The 22,064-nt window shown below is 40.7% G+C and overlaps 1 protein-coding gene across 4 annotated transcripts in view; it reads left to right on the top strand.

The window, feature by feature from the left end:
- The first annotated feature begins 6,529 nt into the window (after positions 1 to 6,529).
- The window catches only part of kif3a.S (kinesin family member 3A S homeolog), a 44,635-nt gene continuing 29,100 nt past the window's right edge, over positions 6,530 to 22,064 (top strand). For 2 of the 4 annotated variants that reach the window (XM_041588730.1, XM_018256178.2), the window contains exons 1-6: positions 6,530 to 6,705; positions 11,127 to 11,400; positions 17,702 to 17,846; positions 18,052 to 18,136; positions 20,442 to 20,547; positions 21,728 to 21,867. In XM_041588730.1, the coding sequence (XP_041444664.1) occupies positions 6,700 to 6,705; positions 11,127 to 11,400; positions 17,702 to 17,846; positions 18,052 to 18,136; positions 20,442 to 20,547; positions 21,728 to 21,867 (756 nt within the window). In that variant the 5' untranslated portion in view covers positions 6,530 to 6,699. The remainder of the gene's footprint in view (positions 6,706 to 11,126; positions 11,401 to 17,701; positions 17,847 to 18,051; positions 18,137 to 20,441; positions 20,548 to 21,727; positions 21,868 to 22,064) is intronic. The other 2 variants (XM_041588731.1, XM_018256177.2) reach the window with 2 other exon arrangements.

Below are 22,064 nucleotides of genomic sequence, written 5' to 3'. Positions count from 1 at the left end.
ATACTGGGACCTTAAAACGACCCTGCTTGACATCAGTCTATAAAGTAAGCGCTGCCTTTAATGCCTGCTTGAAACTCAGGCCAAACCTGGCTACAATTTTACCTCTTAGGTGATACATAAGAAGCACAAAAGCAGAAAAAACAGATGACAATTTTCAGGAGCAGGAAGAAATACTTTTTGGTGCTTTTCAGCTACATGAGAAATGCTGGGCTAATGAGCACAACATGTACAGCTCTAAGAATTATTATTGACCCAAAACAATAATATCTACAAACTGAAATGTAATCAGCAATGTGTCAACCAGCAGAATATAAAAGTTGTAGTTACCATGCTTATTTTACTAATTCCTATTATAGCTGCACATCAATACACAACCAAAGAACAATGAAACCTTCCATTTAGAAATTAACATATCCTTTTAAATCTGAGAAACATGACACTGACAAAATTCTAGACTAAATGTTTGGTAGCACACCTTTTGGAAAGAATAACCGAAATCAAGCATTTCCTATAAACTTCTTTCAACTGCAGTTTCAGCTTCTCCACAAGTGTTCAATAGGATTTGGAGCCACTCCAGAACAGCCCAGAATTTATTAGCCCTGCTAGGATCTACGGTCCAACGTCAATTGGACTTGATGTTTCTCCGTCACAAGTGGGGTGTTTTTGGGTCTCCTAACATAGAACCCCCTTTCACTGAGTTGGTGATGTTTGGGATGGTGCAAATTAAAAGTGCACCCTGTGCGTAGTTGCTCTGTTTGCAGCTATTCAATTAAAGTAAATAAACAAGTAGTTTCTATAGGTTCCCTGTAGACATGATAAATATTGAGTATATCCTGCAGAGTTTGACAATACATGCCAAAAAAAGCATTGGGGAAAGTGACAGCTAAAGTTATTACTCTAACTTTTGCACATGCCTCATGTTGCTTCTACAGTTGTTCCAACTGAGGCATTATCTGTGGGAGAAGAGACTCTGTTAAACATGCACTGCATTGTACCAGTGATATTATTGTGCCCATATGGTGCCTTCTAACAAAAAATCTATGCAGTTACTGTACATAACCCAAATCTGCATTGTAACATTTTAAGGAGTTTATTTGCCTGTGAAAATGCAATATATTCGATTTTACAAGCCACAGGAGGCAAGAGATACAGCAAATAATAATGTTCCTAATTATTATATTGATGCTTACTAGGCAAACAATGGATAATAACCCTCCAATAATAATAATGGCACTTAAATAACACAGAAACACAATGCTGCAGGAGGTATGATTTGTCTAATTCTAACTTTCACTGACTGACATTTTTACTTCTAAAAATCCCATAAGAGTTTTTCTGTGGTGAGCTCTAAACTCGCTTTTTGATAAATCTGTCCCTTTAAGTTGTTTCTGTAACATAAAATGATGTACCATTCTGAGTAAGGAATGTATTAATACAGTTCTGTTCCTCTTGAAATCAGACCTGTAAGGTGAAGGCTGAATCCCAGAGCAAGGTAAATCATTTTATAGGAATCCTTTTTATAACTGTGATTCCCTGACTGACTCAGAGGGGCTTATTGATAAATAAATTACAGCAGTTAAATCGCCTCAGTAGTAGCTGTGCAGAAATATGGTGCAGTCCCACTGTGTAATTAGCATTCAGTCATATTTTCACTATAGTGGAAAGTACCTACAATTCATTGACAGATGACACAGTAACCTAAAACACTGAAAATACAGTGGGGATTCCCTGGGTTTGAAACTAAAACATTATTATTAAAGATCCCTGCAAAGGATGGGAAATAACCTTATTGAGGTCTTGCGCAGGTATACTCATATAAAATGGCACTCTTCTATTATGAGTCCAAATCAAAATACATTGCACACAATTAATAAATGGACATACACAGACATTAGAGTATGGATTGTTACTATTACTATCAATGTACCTGGGTACCAAGTGGGTATCAATGATTCCCATGCATTGGCAGTAAGTAGTCTATCAAACACCAAACATAAGCATATCAGAGAATATTACAAATATTACTTTACTTTTAATCCTGGTTATTTATAGATTAAACCTCAGAGAGGCTTTCTGGATCCTCAAATTGGATACCAGGATCCCTAATGGTCTAAACTACAGACATGATATTAGCTATTTATATTAGAGATGTGAACACATGGACTCTCATCAAAATAATAAAATAAAAATAAAAAAAGCCTAGTTAAGATGGGTGCATGTGACATGTTATATCTAGGTAGAAACTTTCTCTAGCCTCCCCGTTAAAAACTACCCCTTTAGGAGGGGGAATGTATCAGAATCATCTCCGCCATAATATTTGTATCTACAGTTTGTTTGGTTTTTAATTAATGAATATTGTTTCAAAGAAATCTTTTTAATTGTTTCACTTTGTTTCAGTTTTTAATGGATTTAAATAAAGGTGTAATTTTACTGAGAGCCCACTAGAGGGCATTATTACCTCTAAAAAACCCAGCTGTTGCTAGTGAACTACTAACCTATGACTAAGGGATAACTCCCGAAATGCGTTAGGTTTTTCCAGCAGGAACTCCAATAAACCCCATTTTCAGAAGTGCCGTCTGCCTTTCGAGTTTTGTTGTGTGTACAGTGGGGACACTGTCTGACTGAGCACCTGGGGAGAGCGGTGAGCTGTTTGCTGTGCTTTCTTGCTCTTTTGTCTACCAATTAATAAATGGACATACACAGACATTAGAGTAAGGATTGTTACTATTACTATCAATGTACCTGGGTACCAAGTGGGTATCAATGATTCCCATGCATTGTCAGTAAGTAGTCTATTAAACACCAAACATAAGCATATCAGAGAATATTACAAATATTACTTTACTTTTAATCCTGGTAGGACATGATAACTATTATACCATTTTACTCCTGTTACATGGAATTTTTGTTATAAAGACACTTTAGCAATTCTGAAGTACTCATATATTAGCTTTATACACAAAGACACATGGGTCTGTTTAACCCCATTATCATTTAAGATAGATAATGGGAATAGCTATTGTTGTGGAACTTCAAGAATTGGAGACCACTTGAAGTAAAAAGATACAGTTTATTTGACACTAGCTCCATGGATTCTGAACTCATAACGATTCAGAACACCAAACAAAGAAATCACAGAGTTTTTATAGATTTGGGAACATATGACAAAAGAATTTACAGGCATAAAAGGGCTTAATCATTGTGAGAGCACAGAGATCTCGCTTCACAGCATAGAAAAACATAAATGCCCATGTACTCATTGAGATGTTGTCAGAGGGGCTCCCAGGGGAATCTGCATACAGTGAATTTCATTCTTTCTCATTATCAAAACACCAAGTTTTAGTTGAATTCAATTCAGCTCTGCATCTGTTTGTACAATGGCATTGCCAAAGCCTTGTGCAACTTTATAACGTGGAGAAAAGATACAGAGATATGCTGGCACAGGAGCTGGCAATATAATTGTATTGCATTATTGCATATTTCTATTTTAGATTCCTTACCAGATTAAAAAGCAGGAAGTAAGTTATGTTCTGCTCCTCCACAATCCTATCAATAGCATAATATATGAAGAAATGTTCTCTAAAAATATAACCTATTGAGCATATATATGGATGTATTCATTTAGCTGTTACAGTATGATGATAAGCAAAAAAGGTCCCATAATGCAATGCAGTGAGTGACTGTTTGGGAACTAAATAATGTTTTTTAAAACTAGCTGAAGAAGGAAAAGTCAGCCGAGATGAAATGATTTGCTTATACTGACCATTTATAAATAGCACCCTGAAACTAAGCCATTGCCCAAAATCATTACAATCTATAGGCAGAAACATAAGAGGACTAATTTACTATGTACAGTGCAAGGGTATCAGGTGACTATTTTTTTATACCCTTTGCCCCACTTAAGGGATATACCTTGCTTTGAATGTAATGCTACAATATATTCAGAAGTGTCACCCAGGGTTGGACTGCACCAAACGGGACACCATAGAAAACATCCGTGGGCTTCTGCCGACTAAGGCCTTCTTCCTCTTCTGGGTGCTGTAGGCACCACCTCATGGTATTAACAAGATGGTTGTTTAAAATGCTCTTTATATATTACAATACTTTTATATTATGTTTAAAAATGAGTCATAGTTTGTATGTGCTCCATTTGCTTGGGTGGATTTACATTCACACTCCAAAAATATAGAGGTAGGTTAAGGGCACGGGCGACTAATCTCCCTGAAAAGCCTTTCCGTTGGCTACAATCTAAATCTCCGGCATAGCCCACACCATAAATGAGGGAATCAATTTTACTATTATAGGTGCACCTTAATTGCCTTCTGATAAAATTAACTCTGCTGTGTTTGACTGTAGGGTCCACTGGGACAGGGACTAATGTGAATGATGTTCTGTAAAGTGCTGAGGAAATACTGTATGTTGGTGCCATATAAATAACAGATGACATGCAGAGCAAAGATTCTTCTGATCATGGTTATCTTTGGTGGGTCCTTAGTGAGGCTTGACAAAGGACCCAGTAAGGCCTGAAACATTGCCTGTTCTTCTATCTACAGCTGAAGCCATTAAAACACTAATTTCTTTTTGTGGTGTGCTACAGTGAATATTGCTTTTTGCTCTATTTTTGACCCATGGCAGGTTGGTTCTACTCACTGTAGCACCAGTGGCGTTCCAGGGGTCTTTACCACCCTGAGACGGCCTTTCTTGATACCGCCCCCCAACGCAGTCGGCACTTAACGTTCTGAGCACCGGAGTGGGCCTTGGGGCATCGCTTTTGTGGAGACTGCAATTGCTCTTAATTTACAAATTGGTTTGCTGCCGCCTAATGTGGGTTTCCCTTCTCTCCTCATTGGTGCAGGACCCCCCGTCTAGCACCCTATGACACAAAGGCTATTTCACAGGTTGAGCACTCCAAACTTGGTATAATCTCAGTAAAGTTCTTCAGAAATATGTTCACAAACATAGAGTGTAGTGCTACACAATCAATCTCACAGCTTTTTGTAGCGTGGGTGCCAGCTGCGACTCTGTCTGCCCAGGTCCAGTTCAAATTCCAATACAAACTCCAGCAGCACTCCGGTATAGTGAAAGAAATTTATTTGTGCAAATGAAGCAACATTTCGGGCATAGCTTGATAAAGGGCTGGTTATGCCCGAAACGTTGCTTCATTTGCACAAATAAATTTCTTTCACTATACCGGAGTGCTGCTGGAGTTCAGAAATATGTTGGCACCATTTAAATAACACATAACACGCAGAACAAATCAATGTTCTTCTTATCATGGCTATCCTTGGCCGGTAGGTGTCATGAGGAAAATATCCAAATATGCCCCAGATACTACATTGCCTTCTAATATGCACTAATGGGCAGTTCAACCAGCTGACTTTTTTTTGCCTTACCATAGCACTGTTTCGGGTGGTGGCAGATGAGGCTACTGGGGGAGATTGTCACTCAGCGACAAATCGCCTCTTCTTCGGGCAACTAATCTCCCCTAAATACCTTCCTGCCGGCTAGAATGTAAATCGCCGGCGGCATGGCACTCGGATCGCTTCATTTTCCGAAGTCGTCCGAAGTTGCCTCATGAGGAAACTTCGGGCGACTTTGGAAAACAAAGCACTCCGAGTGCCATCCCGCCAGTGATTTACATTCTAGCCGTCAAGAAGGCATTTAGGGGAGATTAGTCACCTGAAGAAGAGGCGATTTGTCGCTGGGCGACAACTCTCCCCATAATCTTAGCATGTATCACCACCCTTAAAGTGATTGTTCACCTTCCACGCACTTTTTTCAGTTCAGTTGTTTTTACATTGTTCACCACAAACAAGGACTTTTTTTTCAATTGCTTTCCATCTTTTATTTTATTACGTTTTCCCAAAATTCTAACAGCTGCTCAGCAGGGACAAAGATAGCAAATGCATCAACTAAATATATAAATTTAAAACAGCTAGAGTCGGCGACCCCCCTCCCAGAGCTGCTTGAGAAATTAAACTTTACACTTTAATATTAGAAAAATGGTCACAAATAGAAAATAACTGGGAAAAGTGTTTATTTCTGGTGAACAATCTGAAACCAACTGAACTGAAAAAAGTGTTTGAAGGCGAACAACTCCTTTAAACTCTTTTCCTTACCCCACTTATACGCACCACAGAATGAACATATATGGAATTTGCAACCAGTGACAAAACTACCCTCAACGGCCCAATACTGTGTGGCAGCCCAACATCCCATAAACACAGTGGCTGTCAGCGTCCCCAACACATCTAATAAATGTAGTCAGTTTGTATATAGTTAGCACATCGACTTTTAATGAACTGAAATGTTTATAGGGAACAAAATTCTTTATAGCGGTTGCCATAGCAGCAACGACTGAAGCAGCCAAGCCCTGGGTGCCCCATCACTGTTGCCATTGGCCATACAAACAGTTAAGTACCGCCTACACGATGCAGCAGTTCCACAACCCTGCACGCTCATTGGATGTTCGCGCGCCTCAAGTGGGCACCCGCACTTGACTATTGGTCAATAAGGTTGTCACAGGAATAAATTGTTAGGCGTCCTTTGTACTGCTCATGCGCCGTAGCTGTGCCTGTACCACTGGCTGGGGGTGAAGCTGCTGTCAGCAGGCGGGTCTTTACGGTGTATCCGTAAACCGGGAGGGAGGCCCCGGTTCTGAGGTCACAACAAATCACGGTGCTGCTGTGTGCATGAACAATGCCGGTAAGTTGAGGCTCTCGTGTGTGTACTCTGTGCTGGGTACTGCTTGGTTGCTAGGGGCGGGGAAAGAAAGAGTAGCGTATTGTTGGCTCAGTCACAGCCCAAGCCATCCATTCTCCATTTCCTTCTTCCCAGGGAAAATGCTTGGCTGCTTGAGTCATTGTCATTATAATATAGGCACAATGGCCGCCTTATATTTCGCTCATATACATAATAGATGATCTCCACTCCAGCCAGTTGTACATGATTCCGGTTACACACACTATTGACTGGGAAACATGGAGCATGCGCACTTTCATCTCCCCACAGCCCCTACATATCCTCCCCAACAGCACATGAAACAGGGGGAGGGGTGCCCCAGTATATTGTTTTTAACATTTATTTTGATGGGTGGGGGAAGATCCATATGTAACCCCCTATTTGGCTGAATGAGACAAATACCAACTAGTGGGATAAAGCATGGGCTACACACGACCCTCGTTCGCCAGGATGGGCTTTCGCTAAATGGAAAGATCACGTGTTGAGGTTGTTGAACTACAACTCACCAGGGGTTCTTTGCAAAACAGTCGATCAGGCTTTATTCAAGTGCAAAGCGTCACAGAGTGGTAATATTCACAAATGAGGTAGTGATGATTCATGCCAGGTACATTCATTGGTGTATCAGACACAGCAAGGAAAGACACCTCAGAAGGAATAGCACGGGGAGTTGAAAGGATTACCTTCCAGGGCTTCAGCACCTCATGTGGACCAGATCCCCTACAACTAGGGTTGCCACCCGGCCGGTATTTTACTGGCCTAGCCAGTAAAACACCTGCCTACTGTATGACGCGCCGGGAGAATTCAGCGTTTTCTTACCTCCCGGTGCGTCTCGTCTAAGAAGTTTGTGCGCAGGCGCGCACTTCCAGGTCTTGCATCTACTTTGACGCCGAGCGTCATGATGCACGCATCACAACATCAAGCATTGTGAAGTCACGAGTAGGAGCTGGATTCGAATTTGGCGCCAAATTAGCTATAAAGTTCCAGTCCTCCATTTTGTGAGTGCCCAAACTAGGCTTCACTTTACTGTTCCTGCTCAAGCAGAAAGCCCGGGGCCCTAAAAGGGCGTCGGTGAACACCGGAGATCACAGGGTTAACCTGTGCAACCGAGTTTACCCATCACTGCGCAAGGTTCTGATAACAAGATCGTTACACCTACATTGCTGGTAAATTTGTAATACCCTTAACAAAAGCCCTTGTCCTTCCGCTTCAAACGTACCCTTTCTTCGCCTTCTGGACGACGTGGCTCCACCCCTTTTTGCTTCACAGTCCCTCGGCCCACCCCTTTTTTGCATCATGACCCGCTCCTTTACATCACAACTAGGGTTGCCACCTGGTCAGTGTTTTACCGGCCTGGCCGGTAAAAATGATGCTTAACCCCAATGTTATTAATAGGGAAAAAATCGAAATATATAGCAAGGCCGGTATTTTTTTCCAAAAAAGGTGGCAACCCTAATCACGACCCGCCCCTTTTGTTCCTGCTAGCAACACTGGCCAGTAACTTTTTTTAAAAGATGGCAACCCTACCTAGAGCAGATGTGGAACAGGGATAGAACATAGCCTGATTTTCCTTGTCAGTACTGTGGGCCCTTTACTACAGGCAAAGCAGAGCCTCGGGGAGAGCTAATCCCATCTATCCTCCTTGGTGGAGCTTGAAGCTGCTCTTACTAACTAAACCGCTCTCTCTTCTCTCTCTCTCTCTCTCTCTCTCTCTCTCTCTCTCTCTCTCTCTCTCTCTCTCTCTCTCTCTCTCTCTCTCTCTCTCTCTCTCTCTCTCTCTCTCTCTCTCTCTCTCGTGCTCTTACAAGGGCTATCCTATACACTGACTTCACCTCATTCACGGGGTCCCTGTATCCCGACTTCACTAAAGGGGTTGTCCCTTTAGGGCCCAACACTTCTGGGGCCTTGTTGACTCCAGGCTCAGTGGACACCTCCACCCAGATCAACTGCTGCAGGCCAAAGAGGAAGGACCTCCCCCTGCAAAACACTTTATTACAGTGCTGCAGGAAATCTAGGACCAATGAAATGAGTTTGCAAATACGGTATAACATGTTACATGGGTTTTAACTCAGCAACAGGGAAAGGAGGCACTGGCAGGGAATGAAGCCATATGGACCAGTACACTTATGCGTCCCTACACATACATACATACATACATACATAACAAATTGTTGCACTCAGCTGTACAGAATCACTTGACTTTGCATTCGATGGAATACTTTCGGATACCTCTGAATCCTTCAAAAAGTGCTAGGTTCCTGGATTCAGCACCCGTGCCGTTAAATAAAAAGATATAAAAAGTGCCGAGCATTAAGGCTACGGGCATGTGGGCCTAATCATTTGCTCCCACCCTTTGTATAGCTCCACTGTGTTCTGTTACACTGATCCAATTTCAGGCTGAAAATCCATATGTTTGCATTTATACAGCAATATTTATTCATTCTGACACTGTCAGTGAGTCTGCATCTCTCCACCAGCGTGCAAAACATAGGTGGAGAAGAGCAGGCCATTTTCTCCCTCGCCCCTAGCCTGAAGGATAGAAGTTTGACATTTAGGGGCTCTTCTTGCTCAAGATCTTGGTTTATTTGACTATACACATTTTGTTCAGGAAGATCAGCAATGCTTCAGTCCATTAAATATCTTCTGTAATACTGTAGAAAATATATGGGAGATCATTAAGGGAACAACTTACAAAAAAAAAAATGAAACTGTTTTAAAGCAATGAAAATGTAAGGTACCCTGCACTGGTACAACTGGTGTGTTTCCTTCAGAAGCACAGCTATAGTTTATACAAAGAAGCTGCTGTGTAGCCATAGGGGCAGCAATTGAAAGCTGAAAGTGGAGTAAAGTCACAGACAGATAACAGATGAGCAGGCAGGATCCCATTGTATTCTACAGAGCTTTTCTGTCTTCTTTAAACTGAACTTTTTCTCCTTTTTTGAGACTGAACGGTTGCCCCCATGGCTACACAACATCTTGTTTATAGTAGTCTGCAGCAAACACACCAATTTTACCAGTGCAGCACAACTCTACCTAAGGTTGCCACCTGTCAGATTTTCACCTAGATAGCCCAGTTTGCGGGAGGCCTGTCCAGGGGAAAGCCTCCTGTAGGGATTTCCAACTTCGGATATACAGACAGGGCTTTAAAATGAATGATGTGGAGATCAGGCCATCGCCACCACTGACATCACAGACATGCCCATCACAGACATGCCTAGCCGGTAAAACACCTGCCAAGGCCGGGGCCGGTATTACAAATTTACCGGCAATGCAGTCGCCGGTAATTTGTAATACCCTTTAAAAAAGCCCTTGGCCTGCCCCCAATTCGCGCAGAACGTACCTTTTTTCCAGCGCTGTGGACATCACTGTAATGTTGCTCCGCCCCTCTTGCGGCACGCCACGTGGCTCCGCCCCTTTTACATCACGGACCGCCCCCTTTTTGTGCTTGCCCCCACTGGCCGGTAATCTTTTTCAGTAAAGGTGGCAACCCTACCCGCAACCTGCTGACCATCAAGAATCAGGAAGTTCTGTCATTGTAAACCGGGAAGTGACATCATCAGAAGTAGGCGTGATCAGAAAAAAGGGAGTAAAACAGGAAGTGCTGTCATTGTAAACTGGAAGTGACATCATCGGAAGAAGGCGTGATCAGAAAAAAGGAGTAAAAATCGCCAATGAGACCCGCGGCCGAACCCGCAAACCTGCAGAAACGCCGACCTGCGTCTATACCAGCAACTTCAACCCTCAGGGTACCGCAGGTTTTTGCGGGTTACTCGCTGGTACCCGACGCGCTGCAGGACCCTAACACAGACATTTCATTGCTTACATAGGAGACCTCCTTTATTGTTGTTGATTGATCTGCTTCTTGTGCTGTACTAAGAGGAGTAGCCCACCTATTTGTTAGATGCTGTTGATTTGAGAACTGAGAGGTAAGTCGAGGTGAGCAGTACATTATCACGCTGTAGAACTAATTCTCACGTTTGTGGTTTAGAGCTGTATTAATATGTGTCAATGGGGTATATTTGTCCACGAGTGAAGTAAGAGATAACCACAGTCAGCTAGAGTGAAATTCCACCACTCTCCATTCATTACTATAGGATTGTTAAAAGAGCATTTATCAATTGGTGAAAGTGAAAGTTCACCCTTTGATAAATATGTTTAAAAATTAATTGAGAGTGGCGGAATTTCACTCTAGCTGCTCTCTTACTTCACTCTTAGATAAATATACCCCAATGTATTCATGATCAGCTTTCTGCATTTACGGAATTGCCGCAGTTTTTGCTTTTTGAGAGGTAACATGCCCGTGATCTGTAGTTGCTGCGAGATCTAGGAAAATTCAACTATTGATGTTTTTACAAGTGGGAGTTTCAAAGAGTGATTGTGTTTTACAGATCATCAGAGCAGACAAGCCAGAGTCCTGTGATAACGTCAAGGTCGTGGTACGATGTCGTCCTCTCAACGAACGAGAGAGGGCCATGAGCAGCAAGATGGCCGTTGGTGTGGATGAAATTAGAGGGACTATCACTGTACACAAAGTGGACTCTATGAATGAGCCACCCAAGACATTCACGTTTGACACTGTTTTCGGGCCAGACAGTAAACAACTGGATGTTTATAACTTGACTGCTCGACCAATCGTTGATTCTGTGCTTGAAGGCTACAATGGTATGTACTTTTATTTCCTGGCATCAATGTAATGCAGGGGATGATTTCTGCCACATATAATCCATTGCAGCTTGTTTATATCAACAATAGTAGTGTTTCTGAAGCAAACACAGCAGTTTTACCAGTGCTGGGCAACACTGCATTATATTTTTATTACTTCAAAACACTTTCATTTTTTAAAGGAAAACGTTACCCCCAAAATGAATATTTAAGCAACAAATAGTTTATATTAAACTAAGTGTCATATTACCATACTGGAATATATATTTAAGTAAATATTGCCCTTTTACATCTCTTGCCTTGAACCACCATTTCGTGATGGTCTGTGTGCTGCCTCAGAGATCACCTGACCAGAAATACTACAACTCTAGGGGGCAGCTTTATCAAAGGTCGAGGTGAATTTTCAAATGAAAAAAATTCAAATTTCAAGCTATTTTTTGTGTACTTCGTCTAGGGAATAGTCCAAATTTGATTCGAATTTGAAAAAAAATGTACTGTTAATTTGACTTCGACCATTCGCCATCTAAAACCTGCCAAATTGCTGTTTTAGCCTATGGGGGACCTCCTAGAACCTACCTGGAGTCAATTGGTGGACTTTGAAAAATCAAAGTTTTTTTTTGGGAAAAACTTTGAATCGAATTCGATCAAATTGGCTATTCCTTCGATTTTTGTACGATTCGAATTCGGCCGAATACGGACCTATTCGATCAAAAACTGACCTATTCGACCAAAAAAAAAACTTCGACTTCATCTCGGTTGGTCTTTTTGAATTCGAATTTCAACGTTTTTTCAATTCCAAATTCGACCCTTGATAAATATGCACCTAACTATAACAGGAAGAAATGTGGAAGAAAAACACAGAACTCTGTCCGTGAATCCTACAATCCCAGGGGGCGGCCCTTATTTTTTAAAATGGCAATTTTCTATTTATGATTACCCAATGGCACATACTACTAAAAAAAGTATATTATTTTAAAAAAGGCTTATGTACATGAAGCAGGGTTTTACACATTTTATGCAATATCTTTTTATAGAGACCTACATTGTTCAGGGGTATAGTTGTCATTTAATGTTACTGTTCCTTTAAGTGGTGGCAAGCAAATTTCACAAATGATCTTAGAAGATGCATTTTGTTGCCTGATTTAAAATTGCCAGTTATGTGTTTGAAATTACAATAATACCAGCCAAGTGGGCTGTACTGTATCTACGGTTGCCATCTTTTCTTTTCCTATAGTTTTATCTTTCTGACCTATTAAAAATATTTGCATCAAGCATCATATTTAGAGGCACATTTATCAAAGGTCGAATTTCGAATTCATGTTTTTAAAAACTCTAAAAAATTTGAAATTTATAAAATAAAATTCAAATTTTTTTAAATAGTGAAAATCGAGTTCTTAAAGGGCCTGAGTATGATAAATCTCCAAAATCAAATTTTAATTTTTTTTTTTTAAAAAAACTCAAATCAAATTTGAATAACTCCCTAGCCGAATTTGACAGTTTTGACCATAAAAAAACACGAAAATTCAAATTTTCAATTCGACCCCCTTAATGTCCAGGTGTCAACCTTCGCTATATATGATAGAAACAAGATGATTATAACATGTGGCAATGTATAAGCATTCCCCAGAAGTACATATGTTATTGTGTCTGGTAAGCACTCTGCATTCATAATCACAATGGCATGACACACATTCAGAGCACAATCTTTTCAGAGCCTCAGGCCATTAGCACAATAACTCTCTTTGTAGTAATAACATAGGCATACTTTATTTTCCCTCAGGGTTGTCATCTGTCCTGCTTTGTTAATTTATTGTGGATCTTTGCCCCTGTAAGGATTTGTTTTACAGGTATGGGATCCGTTATCCGGAAACCCTTTTTCTGAATTACATAAAGACCATCTCCCATAGACTCCATTTATTCCAAATAATCCACATTTTTAAAAATGATTTCCCTTTTCTCTGTAATAATTAAACAGTACCTTGTACTTGGTCCAAACTAAGATATATTGGAAGCAAAACCAGCCTGTTGGGTTTATTTAATGTTTATGTGATTTTCTAGTAGACATAAGGTATGAAGATCCATATTACATAAAGATCCATTATCCAGAAAACCCCAGGTCCTGAGCATTCTGGATAATGGGTCCCATACCATACGTACTACCTTTGTAGCGACTTAGGACTCTTTCTTGAAGGGATTCTGTCATTATTTTTATGGTGTCGTTTTTATTTCTAAATTACACTGTTTACACTGCAAATAATCACTCTACAATATAAAATGTCATTCATGAGCCAGCAAGTGTATTTTTTTTATTTATAATATTGGTGTGTAGGCAGCCAACTCGGGTCATGTTGCCTGGTCATGTACTTTCAGAAAGAGCCAGCACTTTAGGATAGAACTGCTTTCTGGCAGGCTTTTGTTTCTCCTAATCAATGTAACTGAATGTGTCTCAGTGGGACCTGAATTTTACTATTGAGTGCTTTTCTTAGATCTACCAGGCAGCTGTTATCTTGTGTCAGGGAGCTGCTATTTGTTACCTTCCCATTGTTCTGTTGTTAGGCTGCTGGAGGGGGGGAAGGGAGGGGGTGATATTACTCCAAATTGCAGTACAGCAGTAAAGAGTGACTGAAGTTTATCAGAGCACAAGTCACATGACTGGGGGCAGCTGGGAAACTGACAATATGTCTATGCCCCATGTCAGATTTCAAAATTGAATATTGAAATGAAAAATGAATTTCAACGCAGAATTCTGCTGGAGTAGCACTATTAACTGATGCGTTTTGAATAAAACATGTTTTCCCACTACAGTATCTCTTAAAGGAATAGTTGTGTGAAAATAAAAACTGGGTAAATAGATGGCTGTGCAAAATAAAAAATGTTTCTAATATAGTTCGTTAGCCAAAAATGTAATGTATAAAGGCTGGAGTGAACAGATGTCTAATAAAACAGCCAGAATATACTTCCTGCTTTTCAGCTCTATAACTCTGAGTTAGTCAGCGACTTGAAGGGGGGCCACATGGTACATAATTGTTCAGTGAGTTTGTAATTGGTCCAAAGCATTCAGCTCAGATTCAAAAGCAACAGATATGACCCATGTGGCCCCCCCTCAAGTCTCTGATTGGTTACTGCCTGGTAGCCAGGGTAACTAGTGTAAACCAAGAGAGCTGAAAAGCAGGAAGTTGGGTTCTGACAGACAAGTTATACATCAAATCACTCCAGCCATAATACATTACATTTTTGCCTAACGAACTATATTAGAAACATTTTTTATTTTGCACAGCCTATCTATTTACCCAGTTTTTATTTTTACACTGAACAATTCCTTTAAGTATATAGATTGAGAAGGCCTCTGTGTATGCAGACAGCAATGCTTCACTGTACATGGTGTCATGAACCCCTGGATTCTTCTGCAAATTTCTTCTTGAATCCACTGATACGCTGCGGAGCGCTGATCAAAGATTGCTCAGGAGTCTGGTGCTTGTAACATCAAATTTACCGCTTTATTCAAACGCTTGTGAAGATTACATCGGAGGGAGTATGTAATCTTCACAAGCATTTGAATAAAGCCGTAAATTTGATGTTACAAGCACCAGACTCCTGAACAATCTTTGATCAGCGCTCCGCAGCGTATCAGTGGATTCATGTATTGACCGGCAAGGAGTGACCGGGGTATCGCGAGAGCTGCGATCAAACAGGAGGTCGGGCGGCACTGGGTGAGCTCCGCCATTATCGCATCAGTAGTTGAAATTTCTAGTTGGCCCTGGTGATATTGATCTCTATATCCGTAGTGTTCATGAGGAAACTAAATGCCAAGCCAACTGACACAGGGGTTATACTTTTTATACAGTTAAGAAGTGCTGTAGATTACATTTTAACTTCAATAATAGAGGAGTATAAATTAAGTTATTATATACAGTAAGACATGATCAAGCCTGCACTATCTTTATTTTTTTAAAAGGTTTTTATTTCACATTTTATAACCATAAACAAACAAACATTATACTATGTCTGGTTCCATCTTATTGTTTATCACAGTACAGCATGAGCATGCAATACATATGAATCCTGCACATTGGTATACACTTTGGTTTAGTTAAACGTGGAGGGTCGGGGAGACATCCAATTCAGGAGGACGCATTTCCTGGCATAAAATAGTAGTGTACGGAAGAGTATTCTCATGGCCGCACTAGGGGTGACCTCGTCTATTACACCAAGAATGCACACCTTAGGGGTCATTAATTTAGGTAGTGCTGTTTTATCCTGAATGTAGTTAAGAACCTAAGACCCGAAGGCTTGGAGTCAGGGACATGACCAGATAAGATGTAGGTATGATGCTGCTGGGGCTCTACACTTAGGACACTGTGGTGAATCGAGTGGAGCCTATGTACGATTTTGAACTGGATTAGTCTGTCTCTGGTTGAGACGAGGTAGTCATAGGCCCTGTCAGTCGCCTCCTCCCAGTCCTCCTCCTCCAACCCTGGGATGTCTCTGCTCCAGGCTGTACCCGCTGCGTTAAATGGAGGCTTAATGGTAGCGAGGAGAAGTGAGTACAGCCCGTTGATACGTTTCTTGGCAGTCGGGGCTCTAAGGGCTAACTCTATCTTAGAGGCTGCAGGGTTTATAGCGCTCCCTTGAAATTGGGTATTGGTGGCCTGCCTAAGTTGGAAATAGGAGAACCAAGGGAGAGGCTCCTGTGTTTGGACATGATTGAATTCAGTCCTGGGGAATACCACTCCATCCTTAACTAAATCCCCTAGTGAACGTAGGCCCCATTGAGGCCATATTTTTTACTCCGCTATGTGTTGTATATGTGGGAGGAAGGAATTTCCCCATAGGGGTAGATGAGGCGACCGAAGGGGTATTGCTAGGTTGCAAATTTTGAGTGCTGCCATCCACTCTTTGTATGGTTTGATTATAACTGGGTGGGTTGTGTATAGATCGCAAACTTTGTGGAATGGAATATAGGATAGTGACTTTAGTGAGCTCACTAAAGTGGCTTGTAGTGGGAAGTTCGGATTGTATGGATCCGGATTAAGCCACCAGTGTATAGATCTGGGCTGCCAAAGAGTAAAAATACCAGTGTGGGAGGCCCAATCCCCCTTCGCTAACAGGAGCCCGCAGTTTGGCTGTAGCAAATCTGGGGGGCTTGTTTGCCCTGAGAAACACTGTTTGGGCCATATCGATAGAGGTAAAGAAGGAACAGGGGATAGGAACAGGGGAGCTGTGGAAGATGTAGAGGAACTTGGGGAGAAATATCAATATTTTTAGAAGATTAATCATGCCCCAGATAGAAATGGGCAGGTTAGCCCACACTTTCAGTTTGTCCTTAATGGTGGAGAGGATTGGGTTGAGATTAGAGGGTATAAAGGCGTCTAAATTCCTATGCACCACAATGCCAAGGTATTTAAACGGGTCTACCCAGACCAGAGGGGTGGGAGGGAATAAGTCGGGATTAATGTTGGCATCGATAGGTAGTATGCTTGATTTCCCCCAGTTGATTTTGAGTCCTGAAAATCATCCAAAGTGATCCACTATATTTAGGACCGCCTGGAGGGAGTTGCCTGGGTTATCCAGATATAACAGTATGTCGTCCGTATAGAGAGAAATGCGATCTTCCACTCTCCCCAGGTGGAGTCCTGTGATCTTATTTGCCTGGCGGACCAGGACGCCCAGGAGCTCCACCGCCAAGGCAAAGAGGAATGGTGATAATGGGCATCCCTGTCGAGTGCCCCTATATAGGTTAAATGTAGCTGATAGGAGGCCTTTGGAGCTGGCTCTTGCTACTGGTTGTTTGTATAGTAGTCTCACCCAGCTAATGAATTGGTCCCCCAAGCCAAATCTCCTCAAGATTTCTCAGAGGTATGGCAATTCTATAGAGTCAAATGCTATAGCTGCGTCCAGTGACACTACTTTTCGTGAGCCATGGTTACTATGTGTGACATGTAAATTTGTAAATAGTCTGCAAATATTCAAATTGGTACAGTAGATCTATTTGGCATGAATCCAGTTTGGTCTGGTTCAACTATTTCCTCTATCGTTTGCTTTAGTCTGTTGGCCAGGATCTTAGGCAATATCTTGGCATCTGTGTTTAGCAGGGAAATAGGATGATAGGACCCACAATTAAGAGGGTCCTTATTTCGGAATGACCACGATCATTGCCTCATTGAAGGAGGGAGGGAGGTGATCTTCTTCAGTGGCATGCCTGCACTATCTTTATAATCGTTTATGTAAACAACACCTTCACCTTTTTTCACTGATCATTACATGCTAAAAGTTTTCTTTAAATTCTGCATTGTTATTCCAGGCACTATATTTGCCTATGGACAGACTGGAACAGGCAAAACATTTACTATGGAAGGAGTCCGGGCAGTACCAGAACTCAGAGGGATCATTCCTAATTCCTTTGCTCATGTATTTGGACATATAGCTAAAGCTGAAGGGGATACACGGTAAGTCAGGACAACATTTTCCATATACAGACACTTTCCCCTACTGACCTTGAAGTGGTCACTTAAAATGCTGCAAAACCATTATGAACATTTTACAAACATGAGTGTGGGCTAAATCCTAGTTGAGCGCAGAAAAAATCTGTTATCATCATCATCATAAAGTGTATTTTTGTTCTTTTTACCTTTTTTTCAATTTCCATTACAGATTTTTGGTGCGTGTCTCTTATCTGGAAATTTATAATGAAGAAGTAAAAGACTTGCTTGGGAAGGATCAGACCCAGAGGCTGGAGGTAGGAAGCCTTTGTACCAGTTTCCAGTATTGCAGTTTTGTTTAGTACTTAATTGGATTCTGTCATGATTTTTATGGTGTCGTTTTTATCTCTAAATTACACTGTTTACAATGAAAATAATTCACTCTACTGTGTAAAATTTCATTCCAGCAAGTGTATTTTTTTTTAGTTGTTTGTGTAGGCAACCATCTTAGGTCATTTTGCCTGGTTTTGCCTGTGCTTTCAGAAAGACCCAGCACTTTAGGATGGAACTGCTTTCTGACAGGTTATTGCTTCTCCTACTTCGTGTAACTGAATGTGTTGCAATGGGACTTGGATTTTACTATTGCGTGTTGTTCTTATAGCTACCAGGAGCTGTTATCTGGTTACCTTCCCATTGTGCTGTTGTTACACAGTCACAAATGTGGAGCGCTCAACTCCCAAAATAAAAAACTTTTGTTGTGTCAGGTGCTGTACCGGAAAACCCAATCCTGTCATAGGCTCACATAAATGCATTGAAGAAATTACCAGCAGCACATTGTTAAATTTGCAATAGTGCTCAGTGAAGAATTTATTCAGCCCATAGCATACAAAAAGGCAACGTTTCGGGCCTACCGAAATGTTAACAGTGTGCTGATGGTAATTTCTTCATTGTTCTGTTCTTAGGCTGCTCAAGGGGAGAAGAAAGGGGGTTGATATCACTCCAATTTGCAGTAAAGAGAGACTGAAGTTTATCAGAGCACAAGTCACGTGACTAGGGGCACCTGGGAAACTGACAATATGTCTAGCCCCATATCAGATTTCAAACTAAATATGAAAAAATCAGTTTGCTTTTTTGAAAAATGGATTTCAGTGCACAAGTCTGCTGGAGCAGCACTATTAACTGATGTGTTTTGAAAAACACATGACAGTATCCCTCTAAACACCAATTTTAAAGATTTGTTTGGGTTTTGATGCAAAGATGTTCATACAGAGGATATAGCTCTTTGTATGGTATATTTTCTGTTCAGCCTGTGACCTGAATGATCAGAATACTGTCTGCCTCAGTATGGCTACTGTAAGCAATATACTGTAAGTTATATGTACAAGAAATACCATATATGACAAAACTGTTGTTCACCCAAAAAATATTTTTGTGTAATGAAATTTTTTTTAATCCTAAGCAACTTTCCAATATGCATTTATTAATATTTTCAGTAACATAACATAAAGCTGTCCATACACAGGCCAATATGTTCTGCAATTTATTTGCCCGTTTATTGGTCTGCCCCAAAATCAGTCAGGTTTGAAAGTCACATTCGGCCAGACAACAACAGCTCATTGATGCTGTTCTCTCCCAAATAATATCTGTAGCCCTTATTATGATCTGATCATTGGACCTAGGTCCCAGCAGAGCAGCATAAACAGCCAGACAGATACTGATTTCAGTCTCCCAGAAGGCTTGGGGATTGTCACAGTGTTTTAAATTACCTTTTAGTATAATGTAGAGTGAGTGATATTCTGAGACAATTTGCAATTGGTTTTCATTTTTTATTATTTGTGGTTTTTGAGTTATTTGGCTTTTTATTCAGCAGCTCTATAGTTTGCGATTTCATCAATCTGGCTGCTAGTGTCCAAGTTACACTAGCAACCAGTAACTTACTATACTATACATTTGTAGCCTTACAGAGGATTTGTTTTTTAGGTGGGGTCAGTGACCCCCTTTTGAAAGCTGTAAACAATCAAAATACTAAGGCAAATAATTTAAAAGCTATAAAAAAGAAAAAATGAAGGGCAATTGAAAAGTTGCTTAGAATTAGTCATTTTTTAACATACTAAAAGTTAAAGGAACAGTAATATCAAAAAATGAAAGTGTTTTAAAGTAATACAAATAGAATGCAGTGTTGCCCTGCACTGGTAAAACTGGTGTGTTTTCTTCAGAAACACTACTATTGTTTATATAAATAAGCTGCTGTGTAGCAATGGGGACAGCCATTCAAAAGAGAGAAGGCTCAGGTTACACAGCAGATAAGCTCTGTAGAACATAATGGTGTTATCTGTTATGCACCTGTTAACCTGTTCCATATAGCCTTTTTTCAATTTCCACCTTTGCTACACAGCAGCTTGTTCATATGAACTATAGTAGTGTTTCTGAAGCAAACACACCAGTTTTACCATTGTGGGGCAACAGTACATGATATATTCATTATTTTAAAACATTTTAATTTTTTGGTGTTACTGTTCCTTTAACTTAAAGGCGAACCACCCCTTCAACTGCTGTTACAACTATACTCTTTACAAGATTATAAAAAAGTAATGATGTTTCTAAAACTCATGTGTTTTCCAGGTGAAAGAGAGACCCGATGTTGGAGTTTACATTAAGGACTTGTCTGGTTATGTTGTAAACAATGCAGATGACATGGACAGAATCATGACCTTAGGACACAAAAATCGTAAGTCTACTGGCCAATTGAAACATTGTTATAATGCTGGCATTCTAATTATACTGTGTCTAAAAATAAGCATGTATGTATCCTTTTTCCATGTTTTTGGGAAAATCGCAGTTGAAGTCTTTTTCCTAGTAATGAACAGGAATAGTGATGGGCGAATTTATTCGCCAGGCGCGAATTCGCAGCAAATTTGCGCGATTCGCGAAACGCTGGCGAAAATTCGCGGCAAAAATTCGCCGGCGTCAAAAAAAAAGTTTCCGAAAAAACGGACGCCGGCGTCAAAAACGGGCGCCGGGGTCAAAAACGCGCGAAATTCGCAAATTTTTCGGCGAAGCGAAACGGTGCAAATTGACCCATCACTAAACAGGAATGTAATGTAGATTACAGCTTACCTGATTCTTGCTTTTGGTAGATTTCTCTCTTGCTGTAGCTTTTAATGGTTTCTTACTGCTAAGAAGAATAACAAAATGTAAATGAGTTCCACTGTGCCAGAACTTTATCCCTAACATGCTTCCACTCATTCAGAGCATCAATTTGGTAGCAGTTGCAACTCACTTACAGACTGGACTGGGTTGGGAGGTTGAGTAGAGTCTGAGCAGCATCTGAGCAGAGTCAGAGCAGAGTCTTTGCTGTTCTTTACTCTGAATTTTAATAACAATATGTAAATGAGTTCCACTGTGCCAGAACTTTATCCCTAACATGCTTCCACTCATTCAGAGCATCACTTTGGTAGCAGTTGCAACTTACTTACAGACTGAACAGGGTTAGAGGGCTGAGCTGCGTCTGAGCTGCGTCTGAGCAGCGTCTGAGCAGAGTCTTTGCTGTTCTTTACTCTGAACTTTAATAACAATATGTAAATGAGTTCCACTGTACCAGAACTTTATCCCTAACATGCTACCCACTCATTCAGAGCATCACTTTGGTACCAGTTGCAATTTACTTACAGACTGGATTGGGTTGGAAGGCTGAGCAGCATCTGAGCAGAGTCAGAGCAGAGTCTTTGCTGTTCTTTACTCTGAATTTTAATAACAAGATGTAAATAAGTTCCACTGTGACAGAACTTTATCCCTAACATGCTACCATTCAGATGTACTGCTGTCTAGTATAAGGCATATCAGTAAGTTATAAAAATGGATATTTTGTAACTAATCAGTAATGAAGGATTCTCGTGTTTTATCCCAAGGGTCTGTTGGTGCCACTAATATGAATGAACACAGTTCTCGATCCCATGCTATCTTTACAATTACTGTCGAATGCAGTGAGAAAGGGGCAGATGGAAACATTCATGTTCGCATGGGAAAGCTTCACCTTGTAGATTTGGCAGTAAGTAAATCAAAAATAAAATCAAAGCTTGTCTGAATCATAACCTTCAAGTAAGTCGGTTTCTAACTGCACCCAATTTTTCTGGGTCCCATAGTGACATATTTGAGTTAATGAATTTTAAGAAGTGTAACCTAAAACTACAGTTTAGTATAAACTGCTGTTTCGATCAATGCACAGCAACAAGGCAGTGGACCGAA

Source organism: Xenopus laevis, chromosome 3S (genome assembly GCF_017654675.1).
Source record: "Xenopus laevis strain J_2021 chromosome 3S, Xenopus_laevis_v10.1, whole genome shotgun sequence".
In the NCBI taxonomy this organism is placed as follows: Eukaryota; Metazoa; Chordata; class Amphibia; order Anura; family Pipidae; genus Xenopus; species Xenopus laevis.
Note: the sequence above shows the minus strand (reverse complement) of the source record. Positions and strands in the feature narration are given on the sequence as shown.